We start from the raw sequence: 26,558 nt of genomic DNA, 5'->3' as shown, positions 1-26,558 counted from the left end.
CACCATAGCCCGCTTTAAGATTACGGATGTAAAATAAATTTAAAATTTGACATAAATTCTTTATAGAGATTGCATCATTTCTGTTATAACTTTATGAATTAAATATGCTTAGAAACCAAGAAACTAAACTTAACCAAGATACTAAAAGTAAGATTTGCTTTTTTTAATGTGTAGTTGGTTATCCTTTGCAAGTTCTATGTTACATAGAGACCAGATTCACCTGACAACAAGTTTTTAAGTTCAAGTTTAAATTGATTAAAAGGATGGAATAAGTTACAACTCTTATATGTATGTGACTATCTAGTCATGATTAAATTGGGTTTTTGTAATTAAGTAATAAATTTAACTAATTCTCGGAATTAGTTTCAATTAATTTAATCTACTGTTTAATTCTCCAAATAATATTATTATTCATAATCTTTTTCACCTTCACAATATATTATATGTATATGTTATTAGGTCTTTATTTACTCTGAAGAAAAAATTACAATGATTACATAAAGGAATATTGATGAACAATTGAAAATTTGTCTCCATGAATAATTTTGGGTATCCAACGTTGTTAGAACATATTATCACTGACCATATTCTAATGCTTATGTCATCACTTATCGGTAATCAACAAAATACATTAATAAACAACATTGTCCTGGAAATTCGAGAATAAAATTGATTTTCCTAAGAATAATAAGAGTCAAAACATTATGTTATTAACCTATTGTAACTTGCTCGTAGTGTTGACGGAGAATAGCTGTGGAAACCAATTAGTAACAGCCGTTTAGATGCCAGCTTGACTTAACAATTATTCAGTTTAAAACAATAACTTTTCAGTGACGAATATTAAATTTTATTGTGAGATTTATCGTGTAATGTACTGCTAAGTGCAAAACACAACATAAATCCAATTGACAATTGACAGTTCATCCAGTTGTAAATTGTATTTTTTTTCAGAAGATTTTATGGCCTGATAATTTTTTATTTGTAATGGAGGGAATAGAGGGCAACACTAAAGGCCGGAACGCATTACAGCGGCGCAGCGCCGCGCGTCGCTTCACGTCGCTAGACGGTACCTACCGCACAACAACTGCAGTAAGCGGCAGCTCGCGTCATTTCTATAGCTGTTCACGTGCGAGCAACATCACAAGATGAGCGATAGTGACGAGGATCTGGTCATTATTTCTTTATTGTGTGCAGAAAAGAACCTATTAATGGAAGAGAAAAAAAATAAGATATCAAAATCAAATAAAATTTATTCAATTAGGCTTAAACTATGCGCTTTTGAATCGTCACAATAAATATTTCTTTTAAATTACTGATTCTACCATAATATTTCGGAAAAATTAAAGCTCTTGAAAAGAACATACAAGAAACACAACGGCCACTCTTTTCAATCAATAGAGTATTTGACAATGGCTGTAATATACAAAATAAATTAGTTTGTAAGGGTATGCATCCAATATAAATCAAATTATTAATTTATTACATTTAACTAAATTAATAATTAAATTATTTTTATTTAGTTACTAAAATTAATTAAATTATAAGACATAATATTGTTAAATTAACTATTAACAGTATGCATACTAATTTCATACTAAAATACTTAATTAAGTACTCTGCGATGTTGAGTATTGAACTATACTGTACATGCACATATTTGTTAATATTCTAAAAGGCAGAAGCACTTGGACCAATTTTTACAATTATAATTTGTCCGAGATTATGCACTTCAAATAATTTATTTATTACATTTAACTAAATTAATAATCAAATTATTTTTATTTAGATACTAAAATTAATTAGATTATAAGACAAAATATTGTAAAATTAACAATTAACAGTATGCATACTGACGCGACGCGCCGCTTGCTGTGTCGCACTGAGCAACGCTGCAGTGCGCGTCGCGTCGCTGCGCGTCAAAATATTCTCTCGGAGGCAACTCTGCTCGACGCGCAGTGCAGCACCGCTCTGGTGCGACATGCTCCATACGAAATGGTTGAAATAATATTTTAACGCTTAGTGCCGTGCAGTGTAGTGCTACGCAGCACCGCGCTAATGCTTTCCGGCCTTTAAAGTACTCTGCGATGTTGAGTATTGAACTATACTGTACATGCACATATTTGTTAATATTCTAAAAGGCAGAAGCACTCGGACCAATTTTTACAATTATAATTTGTCCGAGACTATGCACTTCAAAGAATTTAATACTGTGCAAATAAGCAGAACAACTGTCAGACTCAGAAGCAATTGAGGCCAATATTAAGTTTTCGCAATTCCCAATATTTAAGGCAGAATTTCCCGAGCTATCGGAGGAGAAAAATTCTTTCCCCACATACAAAAAAAAATACGATAATCAATCAGTTTTGTTGATTTATTTCTTGCTATATTATTTTTTAATTTAACATTCTGAATCGGAGATCGTTTGATAATACCACCCTGTTTATTGCATCCCCAGCAGTTATGAAATTCAAATATTTTTATCCCAAATAGGTTAAGATATCAAGTATTGCAAGTCAAAAACCTTGCAAGTCACCTATTCAGAAATTTTTGCCACAGATCTGAGATGAACTGGCGCAAGAAACTCAGCGGGCTTCTTTTATAGTAATTTAAATAGCATGACAGTGGTCGCTTCATTCCCATATATATTAAATATATATCCCATACTTATTAAGTTATATGCTGCAGACAAAACTAAGAAAAACAGTTTTTATTTTAACGGTTATCACTGGTTCAAATCGGAATGTGTTTATCAATTCGAAGTGTAAATGTTGAGGGAGCTATTTTATATTAATCCTTAATAACCAGTTAACACGTTCGCTGCGGCATAAATTTTTGCATACTTTCCGTTTCTGTGGCACGAGATGTTATCGGCCTGCACCATGACCAGACGCTGGGGCAAAACGCGGTCCATTTCCCACCTCCTTTAACCGATTAAAATCCATTTTCTAGCCCGAAATCAAAGATAAATGAGAATGTTGGTCTTATTAATAAAGACAGTGAATGATGAACCCTAAAATACCGTAGTCCCGGGATCTGCTAGCTAGTTTAGGAATTATAAGTAAAGCAAAATATGGGAACCTATTCACTGAAATAGGGCAAATTTTTGCTAAGTGATGGGAAAAGTAATAATGACGTGTTTAATTTAAACTGTTTATTGAAGATAGCTACTAAAAGCCACTCATAATTCCTCAATGACTTGACCAATTTCAATCAACCATATCTCATTAGTTTCGTTTTGAGGGCAAAACACAAAGCCACCCAAGGATACATAATTTTATAAATATAATCAAAATTAAGTTTCAAGGCGCCATAAAAGACAAAAATTTTAAAAAATTTCTTCCTATACTTTCGAGAATCATATAAATGAGTATCAAAATATAGGGCTTTAACACGCAAGTACAAAAATAATCACAATTTATGTGGTTACGGACAGGTTTCCAATGAGTGTATAAATACAAATGGTAAGATAATTATAATTTTTAACTAAAAATATTATAAAAATATAAAAAAAAAGAAACAAGTAGAATAGAAAACATCCTATATTTAAAAATATTATGAACTCGATTGATACTCGTTTTCATCAAGTAGGCGGGGTCCCCCCTAATTTAATTTCTGTTCTTATTTTACAAATGGGGGACCCATCTCTCTGCAAAAAATTAAAGCATGTATTCAACTTCTTTCGACATCGTTTGGGGCACATGGTCGCCTAAGACATTCGATACCAAGGCAGGTATACCACCGAGTCTGGTACCATTAGCACATCTCAAATATATATTTATCTCTTTCATACACTGGACCAAACCGAAGTTATGCCCGTCGCACGACAGAAAAGTTCACGTTTTTCCTTGTCGCTCCACAGGGACGTTGCATGAGGGATGATTTAAGCCTCGTTACGCACTTAACGAATTAATGTATACCAACCAAAAGATAGACCGTGTGTTATATTACGTAGTGCTATGTATTCCCAATTTTTGCTGGCTCAATGTCTTCTACTCTGTATTATCTAAATCTTACTTAGGAGCAACTAACAAACATAAGTGTCTTAAATTTTTTGCAATAAGGCTCATATTTGGGTTACGCAAATATGATCATGTAAGTATCTGAATTTCAGACTAGGCTTAAGTGGTTTAGACTTATTATTTTCGACATAAAAACTTCCCTATATTTATATAAAAGGTTTGTTTAATTAGGAGTCCTCAAGCTGGGGTCTGAAACTAACCGAATTTTATTTGTTCCTCATCACACTAACAAAATTTTTTCAAATTCATTCGTGGTTGAGACTACCAGACTGTGGGATCAGGAATGTTCTACCTATGTGTATAAGAAAAGCTCAGACGGTCAATGAATATAAAAACTTAATAAAAAAGAATTTCTTAGAACAAGTCGTCTAGTGAAAATTTACAGTATATAAGTGTAAATATACATTTACTTATTATTTTTGTAGCTGTCTTTTTCCTCCACTTTTGTGCGTAAATCTAACAGCATAAATGTAATTTCTATTTATATAAATATGTGCGTATATATATTCAACATGATGACCGTAATTCCTATTTTTGCCACTTCACAGTTAAGTTGGTATTACTTTATTTATATTTTTTCCTGGTACTCACGTTATATATTTTATTAATTTGGTGCCTGGAGAATCAAGAAATTTTTTGTGGATTTTTTGGAGCTCATTTTAGTACGGAACCCGCCATAAAGTGTATTTTGTGACTGTCTTATACTGTGCAGAAAAGAGAGAGCAATACACTTGATAACGGTTGGAGACGTCTTTTGAAATACGATCGCTGAGGAATATTGAGGCAAAACCATCGCGAATAAAATACATATTTGTAAATAATATTTATTTATTGTGCGTTTATTACAAACAAGTGGACTTATACTTATTTAGGTGATTTATTAAATTTAGCATTTTTTTACAGTTTTTTAACTTGCAATACTACACAATGTCATATTATATTAAATTTATTCACCTGTAGACTTGCGTCATGTGGTAGTAAGCAGAGTAAGTGTTATGTGGCCAGAACAAAGAGTATAATAATATATAGGGACCAGTACTTTGTTATTATTTATCCCTCAAGTAGTCTTGTGGGATATAAGTATACAATTTTAACATTCCCCTATATATTATTATACTCTTTGAATTTTAATTTGAACCAAAATTTATGGACGATGCGAACGGTGTCTTGGTCGATAAATTTTGTATACATTTGCCAGTAAAAAATTTTTATACAAAGTCATTGCTGCGCGGCAAATTTGAAACACTTATATTTCGCTCAAATTAACTTTTTTTTATTATTGATAAATAAAGGAGAAGGGCTATATTATTATATCAGTCTGTTTCTTCGCGTATGTGTGTAGTAATTTGAATAGCCAAACAATTATTATTATTAATATTAACTTCCACTTACAACAAAACAAGAATCATAGAAGGGTTATGATAAATATATTATCTATTTTCAGGCCCTTTATGGCGATTTCTAGAAGTTATCTATGTCAAATCGAAATCATACAGTAAAAAGGTAGGGTCCAGCAACGATTTACAAAGTGTCAAAGAATAGTTTTAAAAAAATATTTTTTTTAGTGTTTTGACGTCATATTTTAACGTTTTCCGTGAATATGAAGATTTTTCCAGTACTTACTTGAACATTGTTCGATAGATTATTTGTACGAAAAAAATGTTATAATTTTTTCCACAAAAATGATTCCTTGCAAGTACATTAAAATATTATTCACTTCAGAACATGATAAATGATAATATTCCATTCTGTTCAACAAAAGTTACATTGATTCTGTAATTCGACTAAATCACAACTAGGGTTACCATACGTCCGGACTTTTAGAACCTACTGCGGATTTTTTCCGGATCTCTAACTTGTTTGGATTTAATTAGATGGAATATTAATAAAACTACATATTAACTAATATCAAAGAAGTCTTTAATCTTTACGAAAACGAATTCTAAACGAGATCAACTTAAAACTCTGGACTTTTATCGAAATGTCAGGTTTTTGTCCGAACAAAATTACTAAATGGTAACCCTAATCACAAACACAGACAATAAATACGTTATATACTCACGAAACAACAGAATTTGTTCCACGCACTGATACATTGATGATGTAAAAAGTATGGTGTGATCAAAACAGTAATAAAATAGAAATTTTAACTTACAACAAGTGAAAACACACGTTAGTGTCGAATTAAAACGCTTTCGAGACTGCTTTAAAATAAATAATATAAATAGTATAATTAACCAACAATAAGATTTAAATGCTCATAAAATAATAATACTATATCGTACAATTGCACGTTCTTCTGTAATTTATTTATGTCATAATAGTTTGAATATCCGGGAACAACTCCCGGATGATGGTGAACGCGTGCGTCCACGGAACCACCTTGGCTTTGATCGGAGGCTCTGGTGCCAGCAGTGCTTTCCTTGTCAAATCATCTAGGGGATAACCTTGTCGCGGAAATACTGTACTCTGAAATGAGATAATAATAATTATTAATCGTATACACAATGACGTTGCATACACATACAATAATATATCATTCGTAGTCTGATAGTGGAACGGAAAAAATATGCTTAAAGATAATGTAAGCACACTTTTCTCCTTTGATCAAACTTGAACCAAGTAGACGTTTTTTTTAAATATTGACACATTTCTTACACAAATTATCTTGCCCCAAGTTAAGCATATATAGCCTGTGTTATGGGTTACAAGACAATGATATATTTAATACAATATACTTACTTAAACATACATATACATATTCATATAAACATACATAAATACATTTAAACATCCATGACTTGGAAACAAACATCCATATTCATCATATCAATGCTTGCACCTACCGGGATTCGAACCCGGGACCTCTAGCTTAGTAGATAGGATCGCTAACCACTCCGCTAAACAGGTTGTCTAGCAGGTTTTACATTGCTGCTTAATGACCAAGAATATTTTAAACAACTAGAGTAAATGCGGCAATGTATAGATGTAGCATCGAAGCTTCAATTATAATGTAATCTGTAGCATAAATAATTTTATTCAAAATAGGATATAATATCACTTATTGAAAGTCAAAAACTACCACCCATTCCAAAAGCCTGCCTCTGACCTGAGAAGAACAGGCACAACAAAAACAGCGGGCTTCTTTTTTATAAAAATATGGTTGCACTCTTAAATCGTACAATAAAATTTATTATTTAATAGCCTATGTGGCGGGCGGTCGCTATATTCCCAAACTGTGGTATCATTAGGATAGTCATTTATGCTATACTAAAATTTACCACACAACCGTTTTTTAACAATTCTTTTGAATTTCTTAAAAACATGTGTTTTGAACTTTATCTGGGATCTACATCGCCCCACAAAAGACTTACTAACTCGACATAGCCGAGTAGTAGGCATTATAAGCACATGAGACGTTCCACTTAATTCTCAGAGTGACGGTGCAGAGGAATGCTACCAGACTCTTGGGTCGTACGCAATTAAAGAACAGAAATTATTTTTTACGTATGGCGATATTTTTAAAAAGGCGGGTATTTCTAGCCTATCATTTACTTTATATAAAACACTAAAATCAAAAGTACTTATTAGTAAAAGGCTCGCTTTAATTTCATATTTCATGAATGGCGATTTGTGTCTTAAGCAGGATTCTACTATTTTTAAAGGAGATAGGGACCTAAAACTAGACCGATATACGAAAACCTCTGTGAAATAGAATGCTTTATTGAGCCTGTGAAGTTTTATTGGCGAAGTAAGTTTTTGGAACTAGATCCCAGACTACAAAACGAATATCTCACGAAATTGAAAAGGTTTCGTTAATTTACTATACAGCACATTTCGCTATATTTTCAGCTTTCAACGGCTAGTTGAGCCTTATTGTGCAGCTGTTTAAAATCATGTTTTTCATGTATGTCTCAAAAATGACTTTTAAAACGATCGCGTCGTAACATTTTTGAATATAGATATAAAAGAAAAACTCGCAAATCGACACACATTATATGTAGGGGGTATGTGTAAACAATAATGTGTGTAATTTTATTATTTTTCATTGTACACTTCTGTTTTATATTTTATATCTTATGTTTAAACTTCACTTATATTTATATCTTACTAGTTGACCCGACAGACGTTGTTCTGTACATAATAAACTAGCTGACCCGGCAAACGTTGTTTTGCCATTTAAAGTATAATTCACGCGATAGTTTTATAAGTAATAAAATATTGCCTATATTATAGCCTGTACATCATTTTGTTCTATTGTCAATAGTTTTTGCAGCGCACGCAAAAATAGGTTTTCGATTTTACACCTTGTGTTACAAAATAGCAATTTTATTACGGATCCCTAATTTTGAAAAAAACAAAACATAGCCTATAGCCTTCCTCGATAAATGGACTACCCAACACTGAAAGAATCATTCAAATCGGACCAGTAGTACCAGAGATTAGCGCGTTCAAACAAACAAACAAACAAACAAACAAACACTGCAGCTTTATAATATTAGTATAGATAAAATAATGTTTTTTTATTAATTTGTCAATAATATTTCATATCATCAACAATTATTTCGTAAAATATGTATACCCTGTTGTTGTAATGAAATTGTTTCACAGCAGAACTGTCAAACCGTGCGTCAATAAGTCCATACAAAACAAATATCGGACGACGGGGGACACATCAAAGGAAAAAAAAAGTTGTTTTTATTTAATTCCGAACACTTTAATATTTATTCACCTTTTAAACCTTCCCTGGACTTACTGGATTAGCCAAATCGGTCCAGCCGTTCTCGAGTTTTAGAGAGACTAACGAATAGCAATTCATTTATATATATATATAGATTTGTAATTTTATTTTTTAATATGGACTTGCTCCGAAATAAATGAATTATTATTATTATAATAATTCCAAATAATTACTAACTTAGGGTAAAAAACATAACAAAATACGTGATACGTAGAACAAACCTAGTATGTACTTATGTATTACACAACTGTATGTAAAAGCAGAAATACACGAGTTTTCCTCATAAATCTGACGTCTGTACCGGGAATTTTTTAATAGACTCAGTCAAGATGATGTCATTCGCATAGGACGCAAGGAAATTAATTTACGCCAAGTAAAGCATTTTATGTACTTAATAGAAGTACTAATGAGCGCTCCGGTCACCTAATAGTAAGTGATTATCGCCGCCTATTATAACAATAATAATGCAAATGTTATGGAGTTTCTTTTGCTTATATGTCTGGTATTGAAAATTCACTATGAGCACGTTTGACGTCCAAGAACGTATTATCTATCTATCTATATATATAAAAATAATAATAATAATAATTCTTTTATTTCAGGTCAATTACGTCCCATAGTTAACATTAATTATTTATTATAATTAAAAGTAAACTTAATAACTAGAAAACCATCACTGTATAAGGGTGTGGTGTCCAAAATATAAAAATATAAAAATTCATAATATTAATTACATGTCCAATTTATTTTTTGTTATTCTCCATGTGAACAGATATCCATCGTTTGAATGAATTGCTGTTCGTTTGTCTCGCTAAAACTCGAGAACGGCTGGACCGATTTGGCTAATTTTGGTCTTGAATTATTTGTGGAAGTCCAGAGAAGGTTTAAAAGGAATAAATAGGAAAAGGTTTTGAATAAATAGGAAAATGCTGCTAAATTAAATAAAAACAATAAATTTGTTTTTCCTTTGATGTGTCCATACATAATTTCTATAAGAGAATTTATTGATGCACGGTTTGACAGTTCTGCTGTGAAACAATTTCATTACGACAGCAGGGTGCATATTTTACGAAGTAATTTTTGATGTTATGATATATTATTTACAAATTCATATAAAAACATTATATTATTTATTATATACAGAACAACGTCTGTCGGGTCAGCTAGTAATATAATAATAATATAATAATATTGACACACTTTTCATACAAATTATCTTGCCGCAAGTTAAGCATATATATAGCCTGTGTTATGGGTTACAAGACAATGATATATTTAATACAATATACTTACTTAAACATACATAAATTCATATAAACATCCATGACTCGGAAACAAACATCTATATTCATCATATAAGTGCTTGCACCTTCCGGGATTCGAACCCGGGACCTCTAGCTTAGTAGGTAGGATCGCTAACCACTCGGCTATACAGGTAGTCATAGGTACCTATTTTGCAGAATATTACCAGTCTCAATTACTAACTACTAGATATACAAATGATTTAAGTTTTCTTTAGTGTTAATTCCGCCATTATTTGTTTTTAAAACAATTCGACACGTGTTTCGCCTCTATACGAGGCATCCTCAGGACGTGTTGTCTCGCCAAAATCTGGCACGAGACTACACTTGAGTCTCGTGAAGAGGCGAAGCACGTGTAGAATTGTTTTAAAAACAAATAATGGCGGAATTAACACTAAAGAAAACTTAAATCATTTGTATAATTATGGATTTCCGCAAAGTAACGCCTAATTCAATAAACTACTAGATAGATACTTGTTATATTTATTTGTGTTTCTGAGTCGTGGACTATCCGAAAATATGTAGTAATAATATACAATCTTTGTGCTGTAGAAGAGGGCTATTCTATAACCTAGATCCTTAAGAATCATTAAGAGAAAAATATATTATAACTGTTGGATCTCAATATATTCTTGATGGCAAAGGCACATTAGCGAATTTGCTAGAAACTGTCATAATCATAATGATAACACGAGGGACAACCATAAATTTATTTTGCCTACTACTCGCTTAAGTTGAGTTTGTAAGTCTTATTGGGCGATGTATATGCTTTTGTTAAATGTGTTACGAAGTTCAAAAAAATTGTTAATAAGCGTATGCGAAACTTATATTATCGGAGACAACCGGGAAAAGAGTCACCTGTTAGATAGTGAAAATTACGTACCCATGGATATCCGCAGTGGTGAGAGTATGCTCTGAGATTTAAATATATATCCTAATGTATATACATGGAATACAACTGGCACATGGTTCTAGAAAATGGCTGAGCGAGCCAAAAAGTTACTTGATACACATGCCGTTGTGGAATGCCAGAGTATAATATGTTAAAATCTGGATTTGTATTACTAGTGGTGGGCAAAAACGGTGGAGCGAGCGAGCAAATGTGTGAAGGAATGACTGGTGATGAATGTATGAAAAGAGTAATGAATGTAGAGGAAGCACGTGAGGTTTGTAAGGATAGAAGCAAGTGGCGTTCTGTTGTCTCTGCCTACCCCGACGGTAAAAATCGTGTGTGTGTGTGTGTGTGAGAATTATTGGGTTTTTCAAGAATCCTGAGTGCATTGTAATGGGTAGGACGTATCAATTACCGCTGAACGTCCTGCTCGTCTCGTCCCTTATTTTCATAAGAAAAAGGAGAGGAAAAATTTGGAATTGAGTGGCTGTAATCAGGTCAATCGGAAGACGCAGTGTTCGTAAGTTCCCAACAAGATGGACCGATCGTCGTGGAGATCTTTAGGGTAGGGCTTTGTCGAGTAGTAGACGTCTTCCGGCTGATGATGATGATGAATCAGAAGGCTTCACTCACATTGCTCAGCAAGCTGCAGGCTGGACAGTAGTCGTTCCCCCCGTCTCCGCTGTACACGATAGTCTCGTACTCTCTCTCTTTGCACCACTCTGCCAGCGCCAGGGACTTGCACAGGTTGCTGGGACAGCGCTTGCAGCTTGTCTGGCGCATGCACGGCTCGATGAAGAGCTGGTTGTTCTTCCAGAAAGCGCGGTTCGTAATAATAGCGGTTACTATGTCCTGCAAAATTTTAATATTTATTTACTTTTCATTTATTTTTACAACTTTATAAACATTGTAATTATTTAAAAGAGTTCGTTAAATGCGGAAGCTTTTTCTTATTAAATCTCCAGTCTTCCAAAGGGGTAGATTTAGAGGTCCAAAAACAGATTATAAGATCTTCTTTTGTTAGCTTCCGTAATAAGTGAATTGTTATGTGAAAGAAATAATACATATTGAAATTCAATGAATTCACATAGAAAATAGTTCGGCAGATTTAAGTTACAAGAGGCTTGGTAGCTGAAGTATGATACAAATGGTATAGTTGACCAGCTAACGTCAGAGTGCCGAATATAGGTGTAAGTGTACGCGTGTATCGTAAAAATTTACTCGGACCATTTATCCCTAACGCGCCAAATGAAGTATAGCTTTAAAAATCGGTCAATCAACTTTCATATATATTTTCTCTACCATCTAAAAAAACCATTACTTTAAATTACATTTTGAAGTCAAAACAATCTTTATTCACTGTAAAACTTTATAAGTTATTTAGTGCAAGTCAGGATGAAGTACAAAAGTTACAATAGCATTCAAATGAGTATAACAATATTCATTAACAAAATATAGAACATTAATTCAAACTATCTTTATCATTCAAATAATATTTCACATTATAATAGGCCTTAGATGTTAATTAATTTTTTACGATAAATTTTTTGAAGGGTAATATTTTAATATCATTTGGGAATTTATTATAAAATATAACACAAACCACTTTAAAAGATTTAACAATTTTACGGAGCCTAGTAGATGGAATTGCGAGTTTATGTTTGTTTCGAGTATTGACATTATGTACATCACTATTCTTTTAAATTGGCTAATATGTTTATGAGCGTATAGAAGGTTCTCGTATATGTACTGGCAGTGTACTGTCATAATATTAATTTCACTAAACTTTTCTCTCAATGAATCCCTTGAACGCATTTTATAGACTGCTCGAATTAAAGAAGTGAAATCTTCTTCTTCTTCTCTTGTTTGTCTGTGCTCTTTGTATTGTGACCAGCTCTGAATAAAAACTCTCTTCTTCATCTAATACAGACAACGTATTCTTTCGTATTTTGGCTACACTATGTGCTGTAGAGGCGACGAAAGTTTGGAAAAACTAATTTTGGTTGGAATTACCGAAAGGCAAAAGATCCCGCGGTCGTTCTCCAACAAGATAGACCGACCAAATTAAAGACTCGTCATCCAAATTCTTCAAGTTGTAAGACACATAATACACATTTTGATTGTTGCTTCTCAATACATTTTTGATAATGTTCTGTATGTTCATAAGCACATTGAGGAATTTTCTAGAAACTGTGACATTCATAATGTTCACACGAGGAACAAACATAAACTTGTTATGCCTACTACTCGGTTGGGTCGAGTTAGTTTGTCTTTTGTTGGGCGATTTATATGCTTCTACAATATGATCCCAGAAAATGTACAAAACAAATGTGTTACGAAATTTAAAAGAATTGTTAAAAAACGTTTGTATGGGAAAGGTAATTAATATACCATAAACGATTTTCTTAATGACACCACGGACTGGGAATAAAGCGAAAACCCTCAGGCTCTTTAATTATAAATGTTTATTGTACGATATCACATTGTAATCCATATTTTATATTTAAAAAAAAAAGCCCGCTGAGTTTCTTGCGCCAATTCTTCTCAGGTCTGAGGCAGTCTCTTTGAATGGGTGGTAGTTTTTGACGTTCAATAAGTGATTCTAAATCCTATTTTAAATGAAAATATTTGAATTTGAATTTGACACGTTTGACAGCAATCAGTGTAGGCAGATCATCCGCTCCAGATGAAAACGTTAATGCTAACCATGATCCTCAGATATGAGTAAAACCACCCAGAAAAATATTTAAAAAATCGGATAATTTGGCACACTAGTTTGACTTTCAAAAGACCTATATCAAATTGTAGATCAATCGGAAGCCCATATTATACTCGCTATATAAACAATGTGTTAACACTCCTGGAACTTGCTAATTAAGTGTCGTGTAGCCTTTGTTTCAGTTTCACGCGGAGTTACGTAATACTGCGCCTTATATTTTCTGCAGCATTGATTCTACATATTACCAATGTTTACGGGGACATTTGACGTGAATACAATTTTAACCAATTGGAGGCAGCTTTGCACGTGATGCCTGGATGGCTAGGTTTGGTACTACGCAATACTGTGTTCAGCAGCGCTTTCTTCTGCCGTGAATTGGGTTACCATCCGTCCGATTTAATCAGGACATGTCAGGACTTTTAGACTTCGGATTTTGTTCGGCACGATTTGATGTTTAATTATTTGGAATATAGTAATAAAACTACACATTAACGAATATCAAAAATGTTTTTAATCTTTACGAGAAGTGAAATCTATACGAGATAACCTAAAAAGTCCGAACTTTTATCGAAATGTCTGGTTTTTTGACCTAGCCTGAAGGTGTTATGTGCAAGGATTATTGTTTCGTTTTGAATGACGCCGTAGAACGTAGTGGACTTAAGTGACGAGCGTTAAGAAGTTTTAGTTCCATCAAGAACTAATAATAACCGGCATTGCATTGTAAAGGTGCGTACAGACTGGTGAAACGTTACATGCTTCACACAATATCAGTCTACCTTTTATTGAATGTTCGCTCCAAGCGTGGACATAAAACGCGCTCATACTACGCACTACGAGCATCCTGCGAACCGCGTACCTCTGTTTCTGGCATTCAGCCGGGAACCTTTGTGTTAGTTCATTTTGCGCACACAAGACGACGTCCAAACGAAATTATTACAAAGTGCCTTTCATGATATTGTATCATCAGTAGTAACGTGTACGGCGAATTATTTCGTGGCATGACACATTTTATGTTACGTTTCACGCACAAGAATATATCGCACAACTTTCCTTTTTTGACTTGGAAAACTGCGATGCTTGTATATACCTCGATCAATGAGAGCTTAGTTAAATATTAGTGTAACACTAGCTATTACCCGCGACATAGTATTAATCAGTGTTACCATATTGCTTCGTTCAATACTGTCGAGCATGCATATGAACAAAACAATCATAATATGTCTCTCATCGATAAGGCTGCGTTCAAAATAACGTGTTCGTTCGACCGTTTTTCAGGTTAATTTATAGCATTACATTAGACTTTAAGCTACAGTGGGGTGCTCATATAGAAAACTTATGTAATCGACTTAGCTCTGCAGTATTTGCGATAAAAAAAATTAGGCAGCTGACAGATGTTGAAACGGCTAGACTTGTATATTTCAGCTACTTTCATAGTGTCTTGTCTTACGGAATTATATTGTGGTGTAGGGCTGCAGATATTGAAAACATATTTGTGCTGCAGAAAAGAGCAATTCGAGCAGTCTATAAAATGCGTTCAAGGGATTCATTGAGAGAAAAGTTTGGTGAAATAGATATTATGACAGTACACTGCCAGTACATATACGAGAACCTCCTATACGCTCATAAACATATTAGCCAATTCAAAAAGAATAGTGATGTACATAGTGTCAATACTCGAAACAAACATAAATTCGCAATTCCATCTACTAGGCTCCGTAAAATTGCTAAATCTTATAAAGTGGATTGTGTTGTATTTTATAATAAACTCCCAAATGAAATTAAAATGTTACCTATTAAAAAATTTTAATGTATCGTAAAAAATAAATTAACATCTAAGGCCTATTATAGGCGTGAAAGATTATTTGAATGATAAAGATAGTTGGAATTAATGTTCTAAATTTTGTTAATGAATATTGTTATACTCATTTGAATGCTATTGTAACTTTTGTACTTCATCCTGACTTGCACTAAATAACTTATAAAGTTTTCAGTGATTAAAGATTTTTTGACTTCGACTTTGACTTAGCCTATGACACTCATAAATAATGTGGCTTTCTATTGTTTACATATTTTCAAAATCGGTTCAGTAGATCCAGATATTACCTCATAAAACCTCTCAAACTATCTACTTCTTTATAATGTTGGCATAGTTAAAGGACGTTTCGAATTCGGTATTTTTTAAAGTTTTTTTTTTCTATATTAACTTTTCCAGAGTCCCTCATAAGATAAGATGTCTATTCAGTCCGGACCAAATAATAAAGTTTGGGGTAACAAATAAAAAGTAATTACTTTAAACATGCATGACTTTCTTAACGATACCACAGATTGGGAATGGAGCAACCGCCCTAATGCTATTGAATAATACATTATATTGTACGATTTTACTTTGTTACCATATTTGAACAGAAAAAAAAGCGCACTGAATTTGTTGCGCCCGTTCTCAGGCATACTTTTTCGAATGCGTGGTAGTTTTTGACTTTCAATAAGTGATATTATATCCTATTTTGAATAACAATATTTAATTATTACTAACATTTATTTATTATTAATAGCCACATATTTTTACATTTTTCAGCGATACATTCAGATTTTCTTCTTACGTTCATTTTCTTATCATTTTTTAGAGTTAAATTAAAAAAATATATATCTATAGGTACTGCCTTTATTTACTGATTTTAAATACTGTTCGATTATATTCATAACTATAATTTAAAAAAAAAATACCAGTCGCTGCTACTCCAGGACTCAATAATGTTGGGGCTACTGGAAACCAGTGCTATATTGGCGCCACGCCATTGCAGCTTATTACCGAGTTAGCTCCATTTGGTCACATTCACTGCCGCACAGTACCTACTTATTCGTTTTTAGTAATAAATGATATTATTTAATTCGTTTTATTAGTTAGTTCTAAGAATTTATAACAAATTCTGGTTTGTTATTTAATAAGTGTGTGGTAGTGGTGGTGTGCTATCAATAAATTTTATTCTATTCTATTCTATTTTAAATTAGAATGAAGACATGCCATTAGGTAAAAACAATCGGGCACACGCTTCCGATACACAATACGACCTACCCTCAGACCATGCGTCTTCAGCCAGTGGTTGACGAAGACCGTGTTGGCATCAGTCAGCAGGAGGATATCCCAGCCTCGTGCAGCCAGGGTGAGCAGCAGTTCAGGCATGCCGGGCGCGGGTCGCATGCTCGCGATGCTGTCCAGGATGTCTGCGGGGTGGAAGCCCGCAGAATACGCGTGCTCGAACACCTGGCAGGGGAAAACTCAAACAATTCAACTTACTAAGTGGAAAAATAATAAAAGGAAGAAAATCATGAAAAAAAGCCTTATGAGTTAATGATTCATCTGTGCTTCCCCGGGGCATTAAAAAAAGGGTGTCCTAAAGGGCGACTAGTGGGAGGCTTCCTAACACAGGATGCCGGTTAGGTTATGGGTGACACAATGGCGCCTTTCTCTGCTGTGAAGCTGTAAAGTTCAATTATTAGGTCTGAAGGGCGCCGTAGCTAGTGAAATTACTGGGCAAATGAGATTTAATATATTATCTCTCAAGTTACCAGTGGGAGGCTCCTTTGCACAGGATGCCGGCTAGATTAAGGGTACCACAACGTCGCCTATTTCTGCCGTGAAGCAGTAATGTGTAAGCATTACTGTGTTTCGGTCTGAAGGGCGCCGTAGCTAGTGAAATTACTGGGCAAATGAGACTTAACATCTTATGTCTCAAGATGTCGAGCGCAATTGTAGTGCCACTCAGAATTTTTGAGTTTTTCAAGAATCCTGAGCGGCACTGTATTGTAATGGGCAGGGCGTATCAATTACGATCAGCTGAACGTCCTGCTCGTCTCGTCCCTTATTATCATAAAAAAAAAGCTTAGAACTTTTGCGTTTTTCAAGAAACCTGAGCGGCACTGCATTGTAATGGGCAGGGCGTATCAATTACCATAAGATGAATGTCGTGCCCATCTCGTCCCTTATTGTTAAAAAAAATAGTATAGATTCATCTTCACTCATATAAATAACGATATGACACTCCATACAGCCCAGTGGTTAGTGCTACTACTACCCTGCCTACTGAACTAGAGGTCCCAGTTTCGAATCCCGATAGATGCAAATATTTATTTGATGAGTCTTCGATGTTTACTTGTATTTATGTATGTTTAAGTAAGTATATTGTATTAAATATATCGTGGTCTTATACCCATAATACATACAGGCGATACCTAGATTGGGGGAAGATAATTTGTGAAAAAATGTGTCACTATTATATTATGCATTATTATTAATCAGTAGGAGAACCAAAATCATAGATGAGGGTAGCGCGGGACCGATCTTTGGGGGAGGACTTTGTCCAGAAGTGGACGTCTTTCGGCTGATATGACGATTATTATTATAATTATTATTAATTATATAATAGCAATTATTAATATGCGTCCAAGAGACTCACCTCGGGAAAAATTCAAGTCGACAAAAATCCTAACTCTTCTCTCACAATATATCGTATATATAAAATTCTCGTGTTACAATGTTCGTTCCCGTACTCCTCCGAAACGGCTTGACCGATTCTCATGAAATTTTTTGAGCATATTGCTCAAAAAATTTCTGAGTAGGTCTGAGAATCGGCCAACATCTATTTTTCATACCCCTAAATGTTAAGGGTGGTCCACACGAATTTTTTTTTTAATTTTTGTGACATTTTTTTTAAATTCGTTTGATTATGAGTCAGCATTAAAAAATACATACAAATTCAAATTTTCACCCATCTACGATCAACAGTTACTTTTGTATCGCGATTTTAATATCGGCAATACAACGTTTGCTGGGTCAGCTAGTATTATATATGAATATAATAATTTACTTCGTTTGAAAAAACATTACTGATTTCAAGAGAAATTGTGATTTGAATTCATTGAACTCAAAATAATAAACTTATACGTGCCGTGTTTGCTGGTGTTATGGCAGTTAAGGGTTGCTTCATAGGTCTTGGTACTCAATTTAACAATAAAATACCATACAGGACTCACAGAGCACACTTACTATACTAGATGGAAGATAGATAGTGGATAATGATGGACTTGTCTGGTTCTATGCAGACAGTCTAATATCATATTGTTGATTTTTTCGTATCTCATACGAATTCAGAATAATTTGAATTACGAACACACCTGAATAGCGTAATCAAAATGACTGGGGCAAGTGCAGTATCTACTATTACTAAGCCACAGATGCGAGGCCTCCTGACAAGTGGTATTGTCAATACATTTATGAAAATTTAATACATGTTCACAAAAATCGTCACCTTATTGCTCTTAATAGTGATTTTCATTATTATAACACTAGAAATAAGGGATTGCTTGTAACTAATTCTAGTAGGCTTCATAAGATACATAATAGCTTTAAGGGTAAATGCACTTGCATGCACTTCTATAATAAAGTCCCAGCCACTGTTCAGGCATTATCCATAAATTAATTTAAATGTTTTATAAAACATGGCTCTGCCGTAAATTCTATTACTAAACTGCTGAATATCTAAATGATCGGACAGCCTGGGATTAGATTGTGATTATTTTATAGCGATAGAAATAACTGTACAATATTGTATATTTTTATTGAAAATTGAGCGCAAAAAAGAATGCTGGGAGAGTTTCTTGCACCGCTTCTTCTCTCTCTGAGTAGTAGTATCTAGTAGTATCAGAAATGACATCAAAAAGAATTCTAAGGGAATCAATTTTGAGAAATATGCCTTTATTAAGCGTCATTTGTTTATATCATTTACCCTTGCTGGTATTTCTGGAGTCCTATGGAAGACATTGGTTGGTGATGCAAGAAAGAAGAGATATGCCGAGTTCTACAGGAACTATGTAGCTGAGGCCAAATGCGCCAGAAGGGTATCTTCCAATCATGTTAAGTATTAACCGTTAGAAATGTAGTTATTATTATTATGTTATAAATTAAATTAATATTGTACAATATTATATTAAGTAAGCGAAGTTGTTATATGATTGAAAAGATGGGCTGGGAGTTTCTTATCAGTTCTTCTCTCCATGTCATAGCCCCTTTACGAACTGATGTATCTTCATGACGTTTACCAAGTGTTGTTGTAATATAATAATAATAATATTGACACACTTTTTACACAAATTATCTTGCCCCAAGTTAAGCATATATAGCCTGTGTTATGGGTTACAAGACAATGATATATTTAATACAATATACTTACTTTAACATACATAAATTCATATAAACATACATAAATACATTTAAACATCCATGACTCGGAAACAAACATCCATATTCATCATATAAATGCTTGCACCTACCGGGATTCGAACCCGGGACCTCTAGCTTAATAGGTAGGATCGCTAAGCACTCAGCTATACAGGTCGTCATGTCGTCAATATGTTATGTTATTTTTACTCCCTATGGTGATTAAATTCTATTAGTCAATAAGTTTTTATAATTAGTAAATTGAGTGCATTTTATTGATAAGGTAACTATTGAACGGATATTGGTACGTCAGTTGCAATGTTAAATTTTTAATTACTTTAACCAAATTACCATATTGATTGTTTGTGGAAAATTCTTCTTAATTAAGAAATAAATGCATACAAATGTTCTTGAAACAGGAAATGACATTTTCTATACATTGATGATATCGCTTCATTTTCTTGGTTTATTTTATTTAATCTAAAAACAATTAAGTAATTTAAATGTACTTATCATTTAAATTACTTAGCACTATCATAATACCTATAAAATGAATAACGAATTTAATTATTTATTTTTAAAACAAGGTAGGTATCTTAATATACGTAAATCATTTATACATTTTGAAGGTTGTGGCATGTTAAACATTAATAAAAGTTGTTTAAAAAAAAACTAAAAAACTCTTTGGTTGAAATTTAAAAAGAACATTTATTCCTGCCTTACCGATGATAGAGGAAAAAATTATATAAATTAATAAAAATCTGATTTTGCAAATTGAAAAATGGAATAATTTTATCATCGGCCCTCAATAAATTTACGAAGTTAAAACGATATCTGGGCGTTTATAGTGGGACAAAATCGCGCCCAAATGAGTCGGTTACAAACAAACATACATGCAGGTTAAGCTATATGTATTATATTTATTAATAGTCTATGAAATTATAGAAACCAAACAAGCAGAAATATATTTCGCCACAACAGCTAACATCAGAAGACGTGATATTGAGCTTCAATACTTATACGCAATACATAGCTGGCTAAAAGGTCTACAAAAAACTTTGATTTCTTTCTGCAACTACTAAAAAACATTTTGTGAGAGAGATTTTTTCTACGTTTAAAAAAACCGACTTCAAAAACGACTTTAATATCAATGAAATGCTATTATTTAAATGTTCTACTTATTGATAGGTTTTAAGTCGGTGCCAAGCCCTAAACAAAATAAAGCTTAATCATATCATAAGCTATCAGCAGCTTACTTACTTTTTATATATATATATATATGTACATATAGGGGGGGAGTTCAAACGGACAAGAGGCACCAGGGATGGGGAGAGCTGAGTCAAGGTGGAGAGAGAGCAACCGCGCATGGGCAACAAAAGGTGTCAAAAGATGGGTTGGCAGTGTATGCTTTAAGGTGAGAGTATGCTCTTTTCTGGAAGGTTCCTAAGTCATATCGGTTCGGGCAAACCGCAGCCGGTGATTGCTTCCACAAAGTGTCTGTGTGAGGCAGGAAATTTCTTGCAAACGCGTGTTACTGTAATAATTATTAAGGATGTCATGGGTTGTTTTGTTCTAGACGAATTGTAGACAAAGCTATCCCGCTCAAAGCCACGCGCGGGGAGTGTAGGGACCTACTATTACATTTGGCTTGGCACCAACTTCAAAGCTATGAATATGTAGCACATACAAATAATTGTATTTTATTAATATTCAAGGTAAAGGTTTGCATAAGAGGTGTATTAAATTAATTTTTAAGTTATTTTATACTTTTCAATTTTAGAAGTCGGTTTTTTTAAACAGTTTTATTTTTTTGTGTCAGTTAATAATAATAATATATAACAAACAAATGAAAATTCCTAAAAAAGCCGAACACAAAAAACAATTAGTTTATTAATTATATCATTCGCAAAGATAAAAATTTTCATAAAAACCATTTGAATTGATATAGATTACTAATTTAATACCATATGCATGTGACACTCCGTACAGCCCAGTGGTTAGTGACCCTGTCTACTGAGCTAGAGGTCCCAGGTTCGAAGCCCGGTAGTAGTAGTAGTAGCAAACAAAAGATGAAAAACAACAAAAATGTTCATAAAATGAAAACTTCTGGGCCAAACTATGTAAATTTTTTATGTGACCAAATGGCATCTATACGGCGAATTACGTAAATCGGATCATAAATCTCAGCGTAATCGGTGTAAAAAAAATCCGATTGAATTGAGAACCTTCTCCTTTTTGAAGTCGGTAAAAATGCCAATTAATATTATCCAGTTATTCATTTATTTAATCCACCAGTGATAATTACATTAATATAAGTATTTAATTTGGAATTCACCAATGGGTACCAGAACGGCGCCTATTTCTGCCGTGAAGCAGTAATGTGTAAGAATTATTGTGTTTCGGTCTGAAAGGCGCCATAGCTAGTGAAATTACTGGGCAAATGAGACTTAACATCTTTTGTCTCAAGGTGACGAGCGCAACTGTAGTGCCGCTCAGAATTTTTAGGTTAGGCTCGTGTCGAAACCTTATTTTCATAAAAAATAAAGTATAAATTCTAAAGTTAATTCTAAATGCATTAACTTTTAATCCAGATACAGCATGCAATTATTATTATGAAGTTTACAAATCATTTATATGGTATTTTTAATGAAGTATACATTAACGATAGTTAACTTATGGAGAGCTGTATGGGGAACCCTTGCGTATTCCGAAATTGACTGGTTACACCCTTTTATTGAAGTAGGCGTTACTTTGCGGAAATCCATAATTATCCAAATGATTTGAGTTTTCTTTCGTGTTAATTCCGCCAATATTTGTCTTTAAACAATTCGAGGCATCCTCAGGACATGTTGAGTCGCCAAAATGTGGCACGAGACTCGTACTCGGAATTAACACTAAAGAAAACTCAAATCATTTGGATGGTTACATCCTGTATATCAGTTCTTTACAGAATTGCGGAACCGCAAAAATAGACAAGATAACGTCAGCAGAAAAGCTCCAGCACATGTCGAGTGCTGACTGACGTAAGACTAGATAGCGACCACGACATTGATGAAGGCTAAGGTCAAGACGTTGGTGCCGAGCCAATAATATATTCGTGTACGGCGCGATAGTTCGCACACGAAATAGATGAAGCTTATAAAATTATAATATTCGCAATATTTCACTACAAGTCACCGCCTGCAACTATTTATTGTAAATATTCAGTCTCACATGAAGACCAGTGAGAGTGGTACCACAACGGCGCCTTTTTTCTGCCGTGAAGTAATGTGAATGAAAGTGTTGGAAGGTAGACCTAGGCGGACGTTTCGAGATCAAATCAGGGACGTCTTGATAAAAGGCCAGGTCAAGAGTACCCTAAACGGAAGAGCATGTATGAAAGGAATAATGAAAGTGGACGAAGCGAAACAAGTATGTAAGGATCGTAGCAAGTGGTCTCTGCCTACCCCCTACGGGAAAGAGGCGTGATTTCATGTAGTAATGTGTATACATTATTGTGTTTCGGTCTGAGAGGCGTCGTAGCTAGTGAAATTACTGGGCAAATGAGACTTAACATCCAATGTGTCAAGGTGTTTTTGGTAAATTTTTGGCTTTTTCAAGAATCCTGAAGGGCACTGCACTGTAATGGGCAGGGCGTATCTATTACCATCAGCTGAACGTCCTGCTCGTCACGTCGTTTGTCTAAGAATCCTGAGCGTCACTGAGCGTCATTACAATAAGCAGGACTTGTTCGTCTTGCCACTTTTTATTAAAGAAAAGCAATTGAAGCCTTACTGTCTCATACATTCAACTCGTTAAGCTATCTAAAAAATCAATAAGAGCAAAGTATTTATTCTTATTAGAAATTATAATGATCCATGAAGAACTTTAGCCGGCATCCTGTGCAAAGGAGCCTTCCACTGCTTTACTTTGAGATATAAGATGTTAAGGCACTTCACACACGGCAGCTATAATATAAAGATATAGGTACATTATAGCATGAAACATCTCATTACATCTTTCCATAGAAATCAACAGGAGACCACACACGACACCTACAATGTACATTTCTACATCTTCATATCTCAAAATACAGAGCGTTACGAAAATATACATTTATATTTCGATACATCTTTAAAAATCTCCCATGGAATGAAGGGAAAGATTCATTATATTACCTGTTGTGTGTCTGATACATTAACGGCCGTTCCCAATATACTATCTAAAGATAGAGATAAATTACTACCTTCTACTGTCAGTAATTTGCTCTCAATAATCTGTAGCTGTCCCAATATACCCGATAAGTCATTCTTATCGCTTTATATTGGGACGCGTGAATTGCAATTTCCATGCAAACGTCTATCGCTGGTAAGCTATACGTCGTCCCATTGACAGACAGCGTGTACGGATAAGGTGAGTTAACGTCGATAAGTTTATTGGGACAGAAAAGACAACGATAGTTACGATTTTTATCTCAAGTAAAAGATAGACTGAATCTTGGGCACGGCCATAAGTCAACCACACCAAGTGGCTGAGCAAGGAAAAAAGATGCGCGTGGAAAGTGACGTAAGTATTTAGGTACAAAAACTATTGCATAATAAAAATAACAAACGGAAAATATATTATAGAACATAATATATAACACTAGCGACAGACGTTGTACTGTACATAATAAATAAAATACGATTTTTTATATATTTGTCAATAATATTTCATAACATCAAGAATTATTTCGTACAGTATGCTCCTTGTTGTTATAATAAAATTGTTTCACAGCAGAACTGTCAAACCGAGCGACAATAAATTCTCTCATAGAAAATATGTCCATACAAAACAAATATTGAAAATAAAAATAATAGTGGGTACCAAATCGAAATAAAAACTATCCTATCTCTCAAGTTGGACTAAACTGCACTCCATGAAGTAATCCACATTAAAATACGTCCATTAGAGTCCATCGCGGACAAACAACGTGTCACTGTCAATTTATATATATGAAGATATAGAAGTTCTTATCGTTATAAAATTGTAAATGTACACAGCATAATATTTTTGTATTTATATTACTTATAAAAAAAATTATACGTCCGTAGAAAAGCTGTTATGAAAGGCCGTAAAGTGCAAATTAAAATTCCTACCTAAACCAAAGAGTATAATTTAATAGTAAACACCTGCCTAAACTTGCAATAATTATGATCTCATAATAAAAATTCAAATTTCGTGTCACGTTGTTCGTTCGCGAAGTAGAAGAATTGAAATTTTGCACACTGTGTGCAGATTGAACCAACTTGAGCGATAGGGTATTTTATTTTAATTCGTGACCAATTTTTTAAATCCAAATTTAAATGTTGTATGATTAACTCTCTGAGATAAAATGACGCACAGTTTCGTAGTTCTAATGTGACATTATTTCATTAAAAGAACAGGGAAAATAAGGGAACAACGGGATAATTATTGTATTTTGAATTTCTACAAGTTTCGTAATTAACAAAAAAGATTTTCATATAAAATTTAGAAAATTATTTAAATTAATGTATTTGTTTAGTTGAAGCGAAGTACATCGGTCAACAGTTAGTAATATTATATTATATTGACTTTTTATTCATAATTTTGATGAAAGAAATAAAATTACAAATTATGTACTGTATTATAGTATGTATAGAAATGATAATATATTTTATGGAATAAAAAATAATTATTTAAATTACTGTAACAATAGTATTTTTCAAATCTTTTAAAAAATGTAAGTAAAGTAGTTATAATATTATACTAAACAATACAAAAATGTACCTACTTATATACTGAATAATAATTATTAGTCATATCATACGATTTCCTTGTAATTTCAGGATATATTTGTAACTGGAAAATAACTTCTTTTAACACGAAATGTTGATATTATTTGTGCATGGGGAATTTTTGTGATGAAGTCAAAATAAAATGATGTATGTGGAAGGTACTTACATCACTCATATAAGGAGTCCAATCCTGCGATCCTGCTTCCCATTCAGGCGGAGGTCTTTTTTCTCTTAATCTATCTATAATTGTGGCATCTGTGTCCTCGTCAACAATAGTGCGGTCGAAATCGAAAACTGCTAAGTTGGGCATTGTTTAAATTTCCCGCGCTTAGTGTTGCAGCACACAATACCGCGAACTAACTACTGGCCACTGAACACGAAGTTCAGCAGGCTACTGCTTTTTATTTGCGACATAACGGAATTTTTCAGGCTTTTCCCCATGTTAGTCAATAGGTACTAGTCAGCTGTTTGACGTGAATTCACCTTGAAAAATTCTTGACATTTTTGTAGTTAAATTGAACCCCATAAAAATAGGTAGCTGAATTCCGACATTGACAATGAAATTGCATAATATTACACAGAGCTAGTACTAAGTAGTAACAGAGGACTTTATATTGTAGTTGTAGACAGTCCGTCGTGTAACGGTGTAATAAAAATTAATTATTTTGATTTATGATGTATGTAGGAGCTGTTAGCGTAAAATAAATTTTATAATGCAAGAAACCTACAAATGAAAACGTTTTTGTTTTTATTTTATACTTTTATATTATTCAATATCAAGAGAATATTAGATACAATAATATCTACACATACTACAACAATGATGAAATGTTATTTTTATACATTTATTCAAATGTTCTTCAATATTATACATTTATAAAGTATTATAATCGAT

General features: G+C 33.5%; 2 protein-coding genes across 2 annotated transcripts in view; both read right to left on the bottom strand.

The window, feature by feature from the left end:
- Positions 1–905, bottom strand: part of LOC126973225 (insulin-degrading enzyme) — a 46,310-nt gene extending 45,405 nt beyond the window's left edge. Inside the window, exon 1 of the mRNA XM_050820413.1 lies at positions 716–905. The gene's annotated coding sequence lies outside the window, so the exon portion shown is untranslated. The remainder of the gene's footprint in view (positions 1–715) is intronic.
- Positions 906–4,829: 3,924 nt separating this feature from the next.
- LOC126973275 (pyridoxal phosphate phosphatase PHOSPHO2-like) lies at positions 4,830–26,191 on the bottom strand. The gene is made up of 4 exons (XM_050820488.1): positions 25,830–26,191; positions 16,746–16,934; positions 11,587–11,805; positions 4,830–6,488 (listed from the first exon to the last, which is right to left on the bottom strand). Exons 1-4 carry the CDS (start codon positions 25,971–25,973, stop codon positions 6,330–6,332), a joined length of 711 nt encoding a protein of 236 aa, XP_050676445.1. The 5' UTR covers positions 25,974–26,191; the 3' UTR covers positions 4,830–6,329.
- Positions 26,192–26,558: the final 367 nt, after the last annotated feature.

This window comes from Leptidea sinapis, chromosome 29, assembly GCF_905404315.1.
Source record: "Leptidea sinapis chromosome 29, ilLepSina1.1, whole genome shotgun sequence".
NCBI classification, from domain to species: Eukaryota; Metazoa; Arthropoda; class Insecta; order Lepidoptera; family Pieridae; genus Leptidea; species Leptidea sinapis.
The sequence above is the reverse complement of the archived record's forward strand: the minus strand, read 5'-3'. Positions and strand labels throughout refer to the sequence as shown.

Excerpts from the sequence above, each read along its gene's own strand:
- LOC126973275 (XM_050820488.1), bottom strand. The coding sequence starts at position 25,973 with ATGCCCAACTTAGCAGTTTTCGATTTCGACCGCACTATTGTTGACGAG. Across the intron at positions 11,806-16,745 it reads TGAAGACGCATGGTCTGAGG|GACATAGTAACCGCTATTAT; the intron begins GTAGGTCGTATT and ends AAAATTTTGCAG. Across the intron at positions 6,489-11,586 it reads CCTGCAGCTTGCTGAGCAAT|AGTACAGTATTTCCGCGACA; the intron begins GTGAGTGAAGCC and ends ATCTCATTTCAG.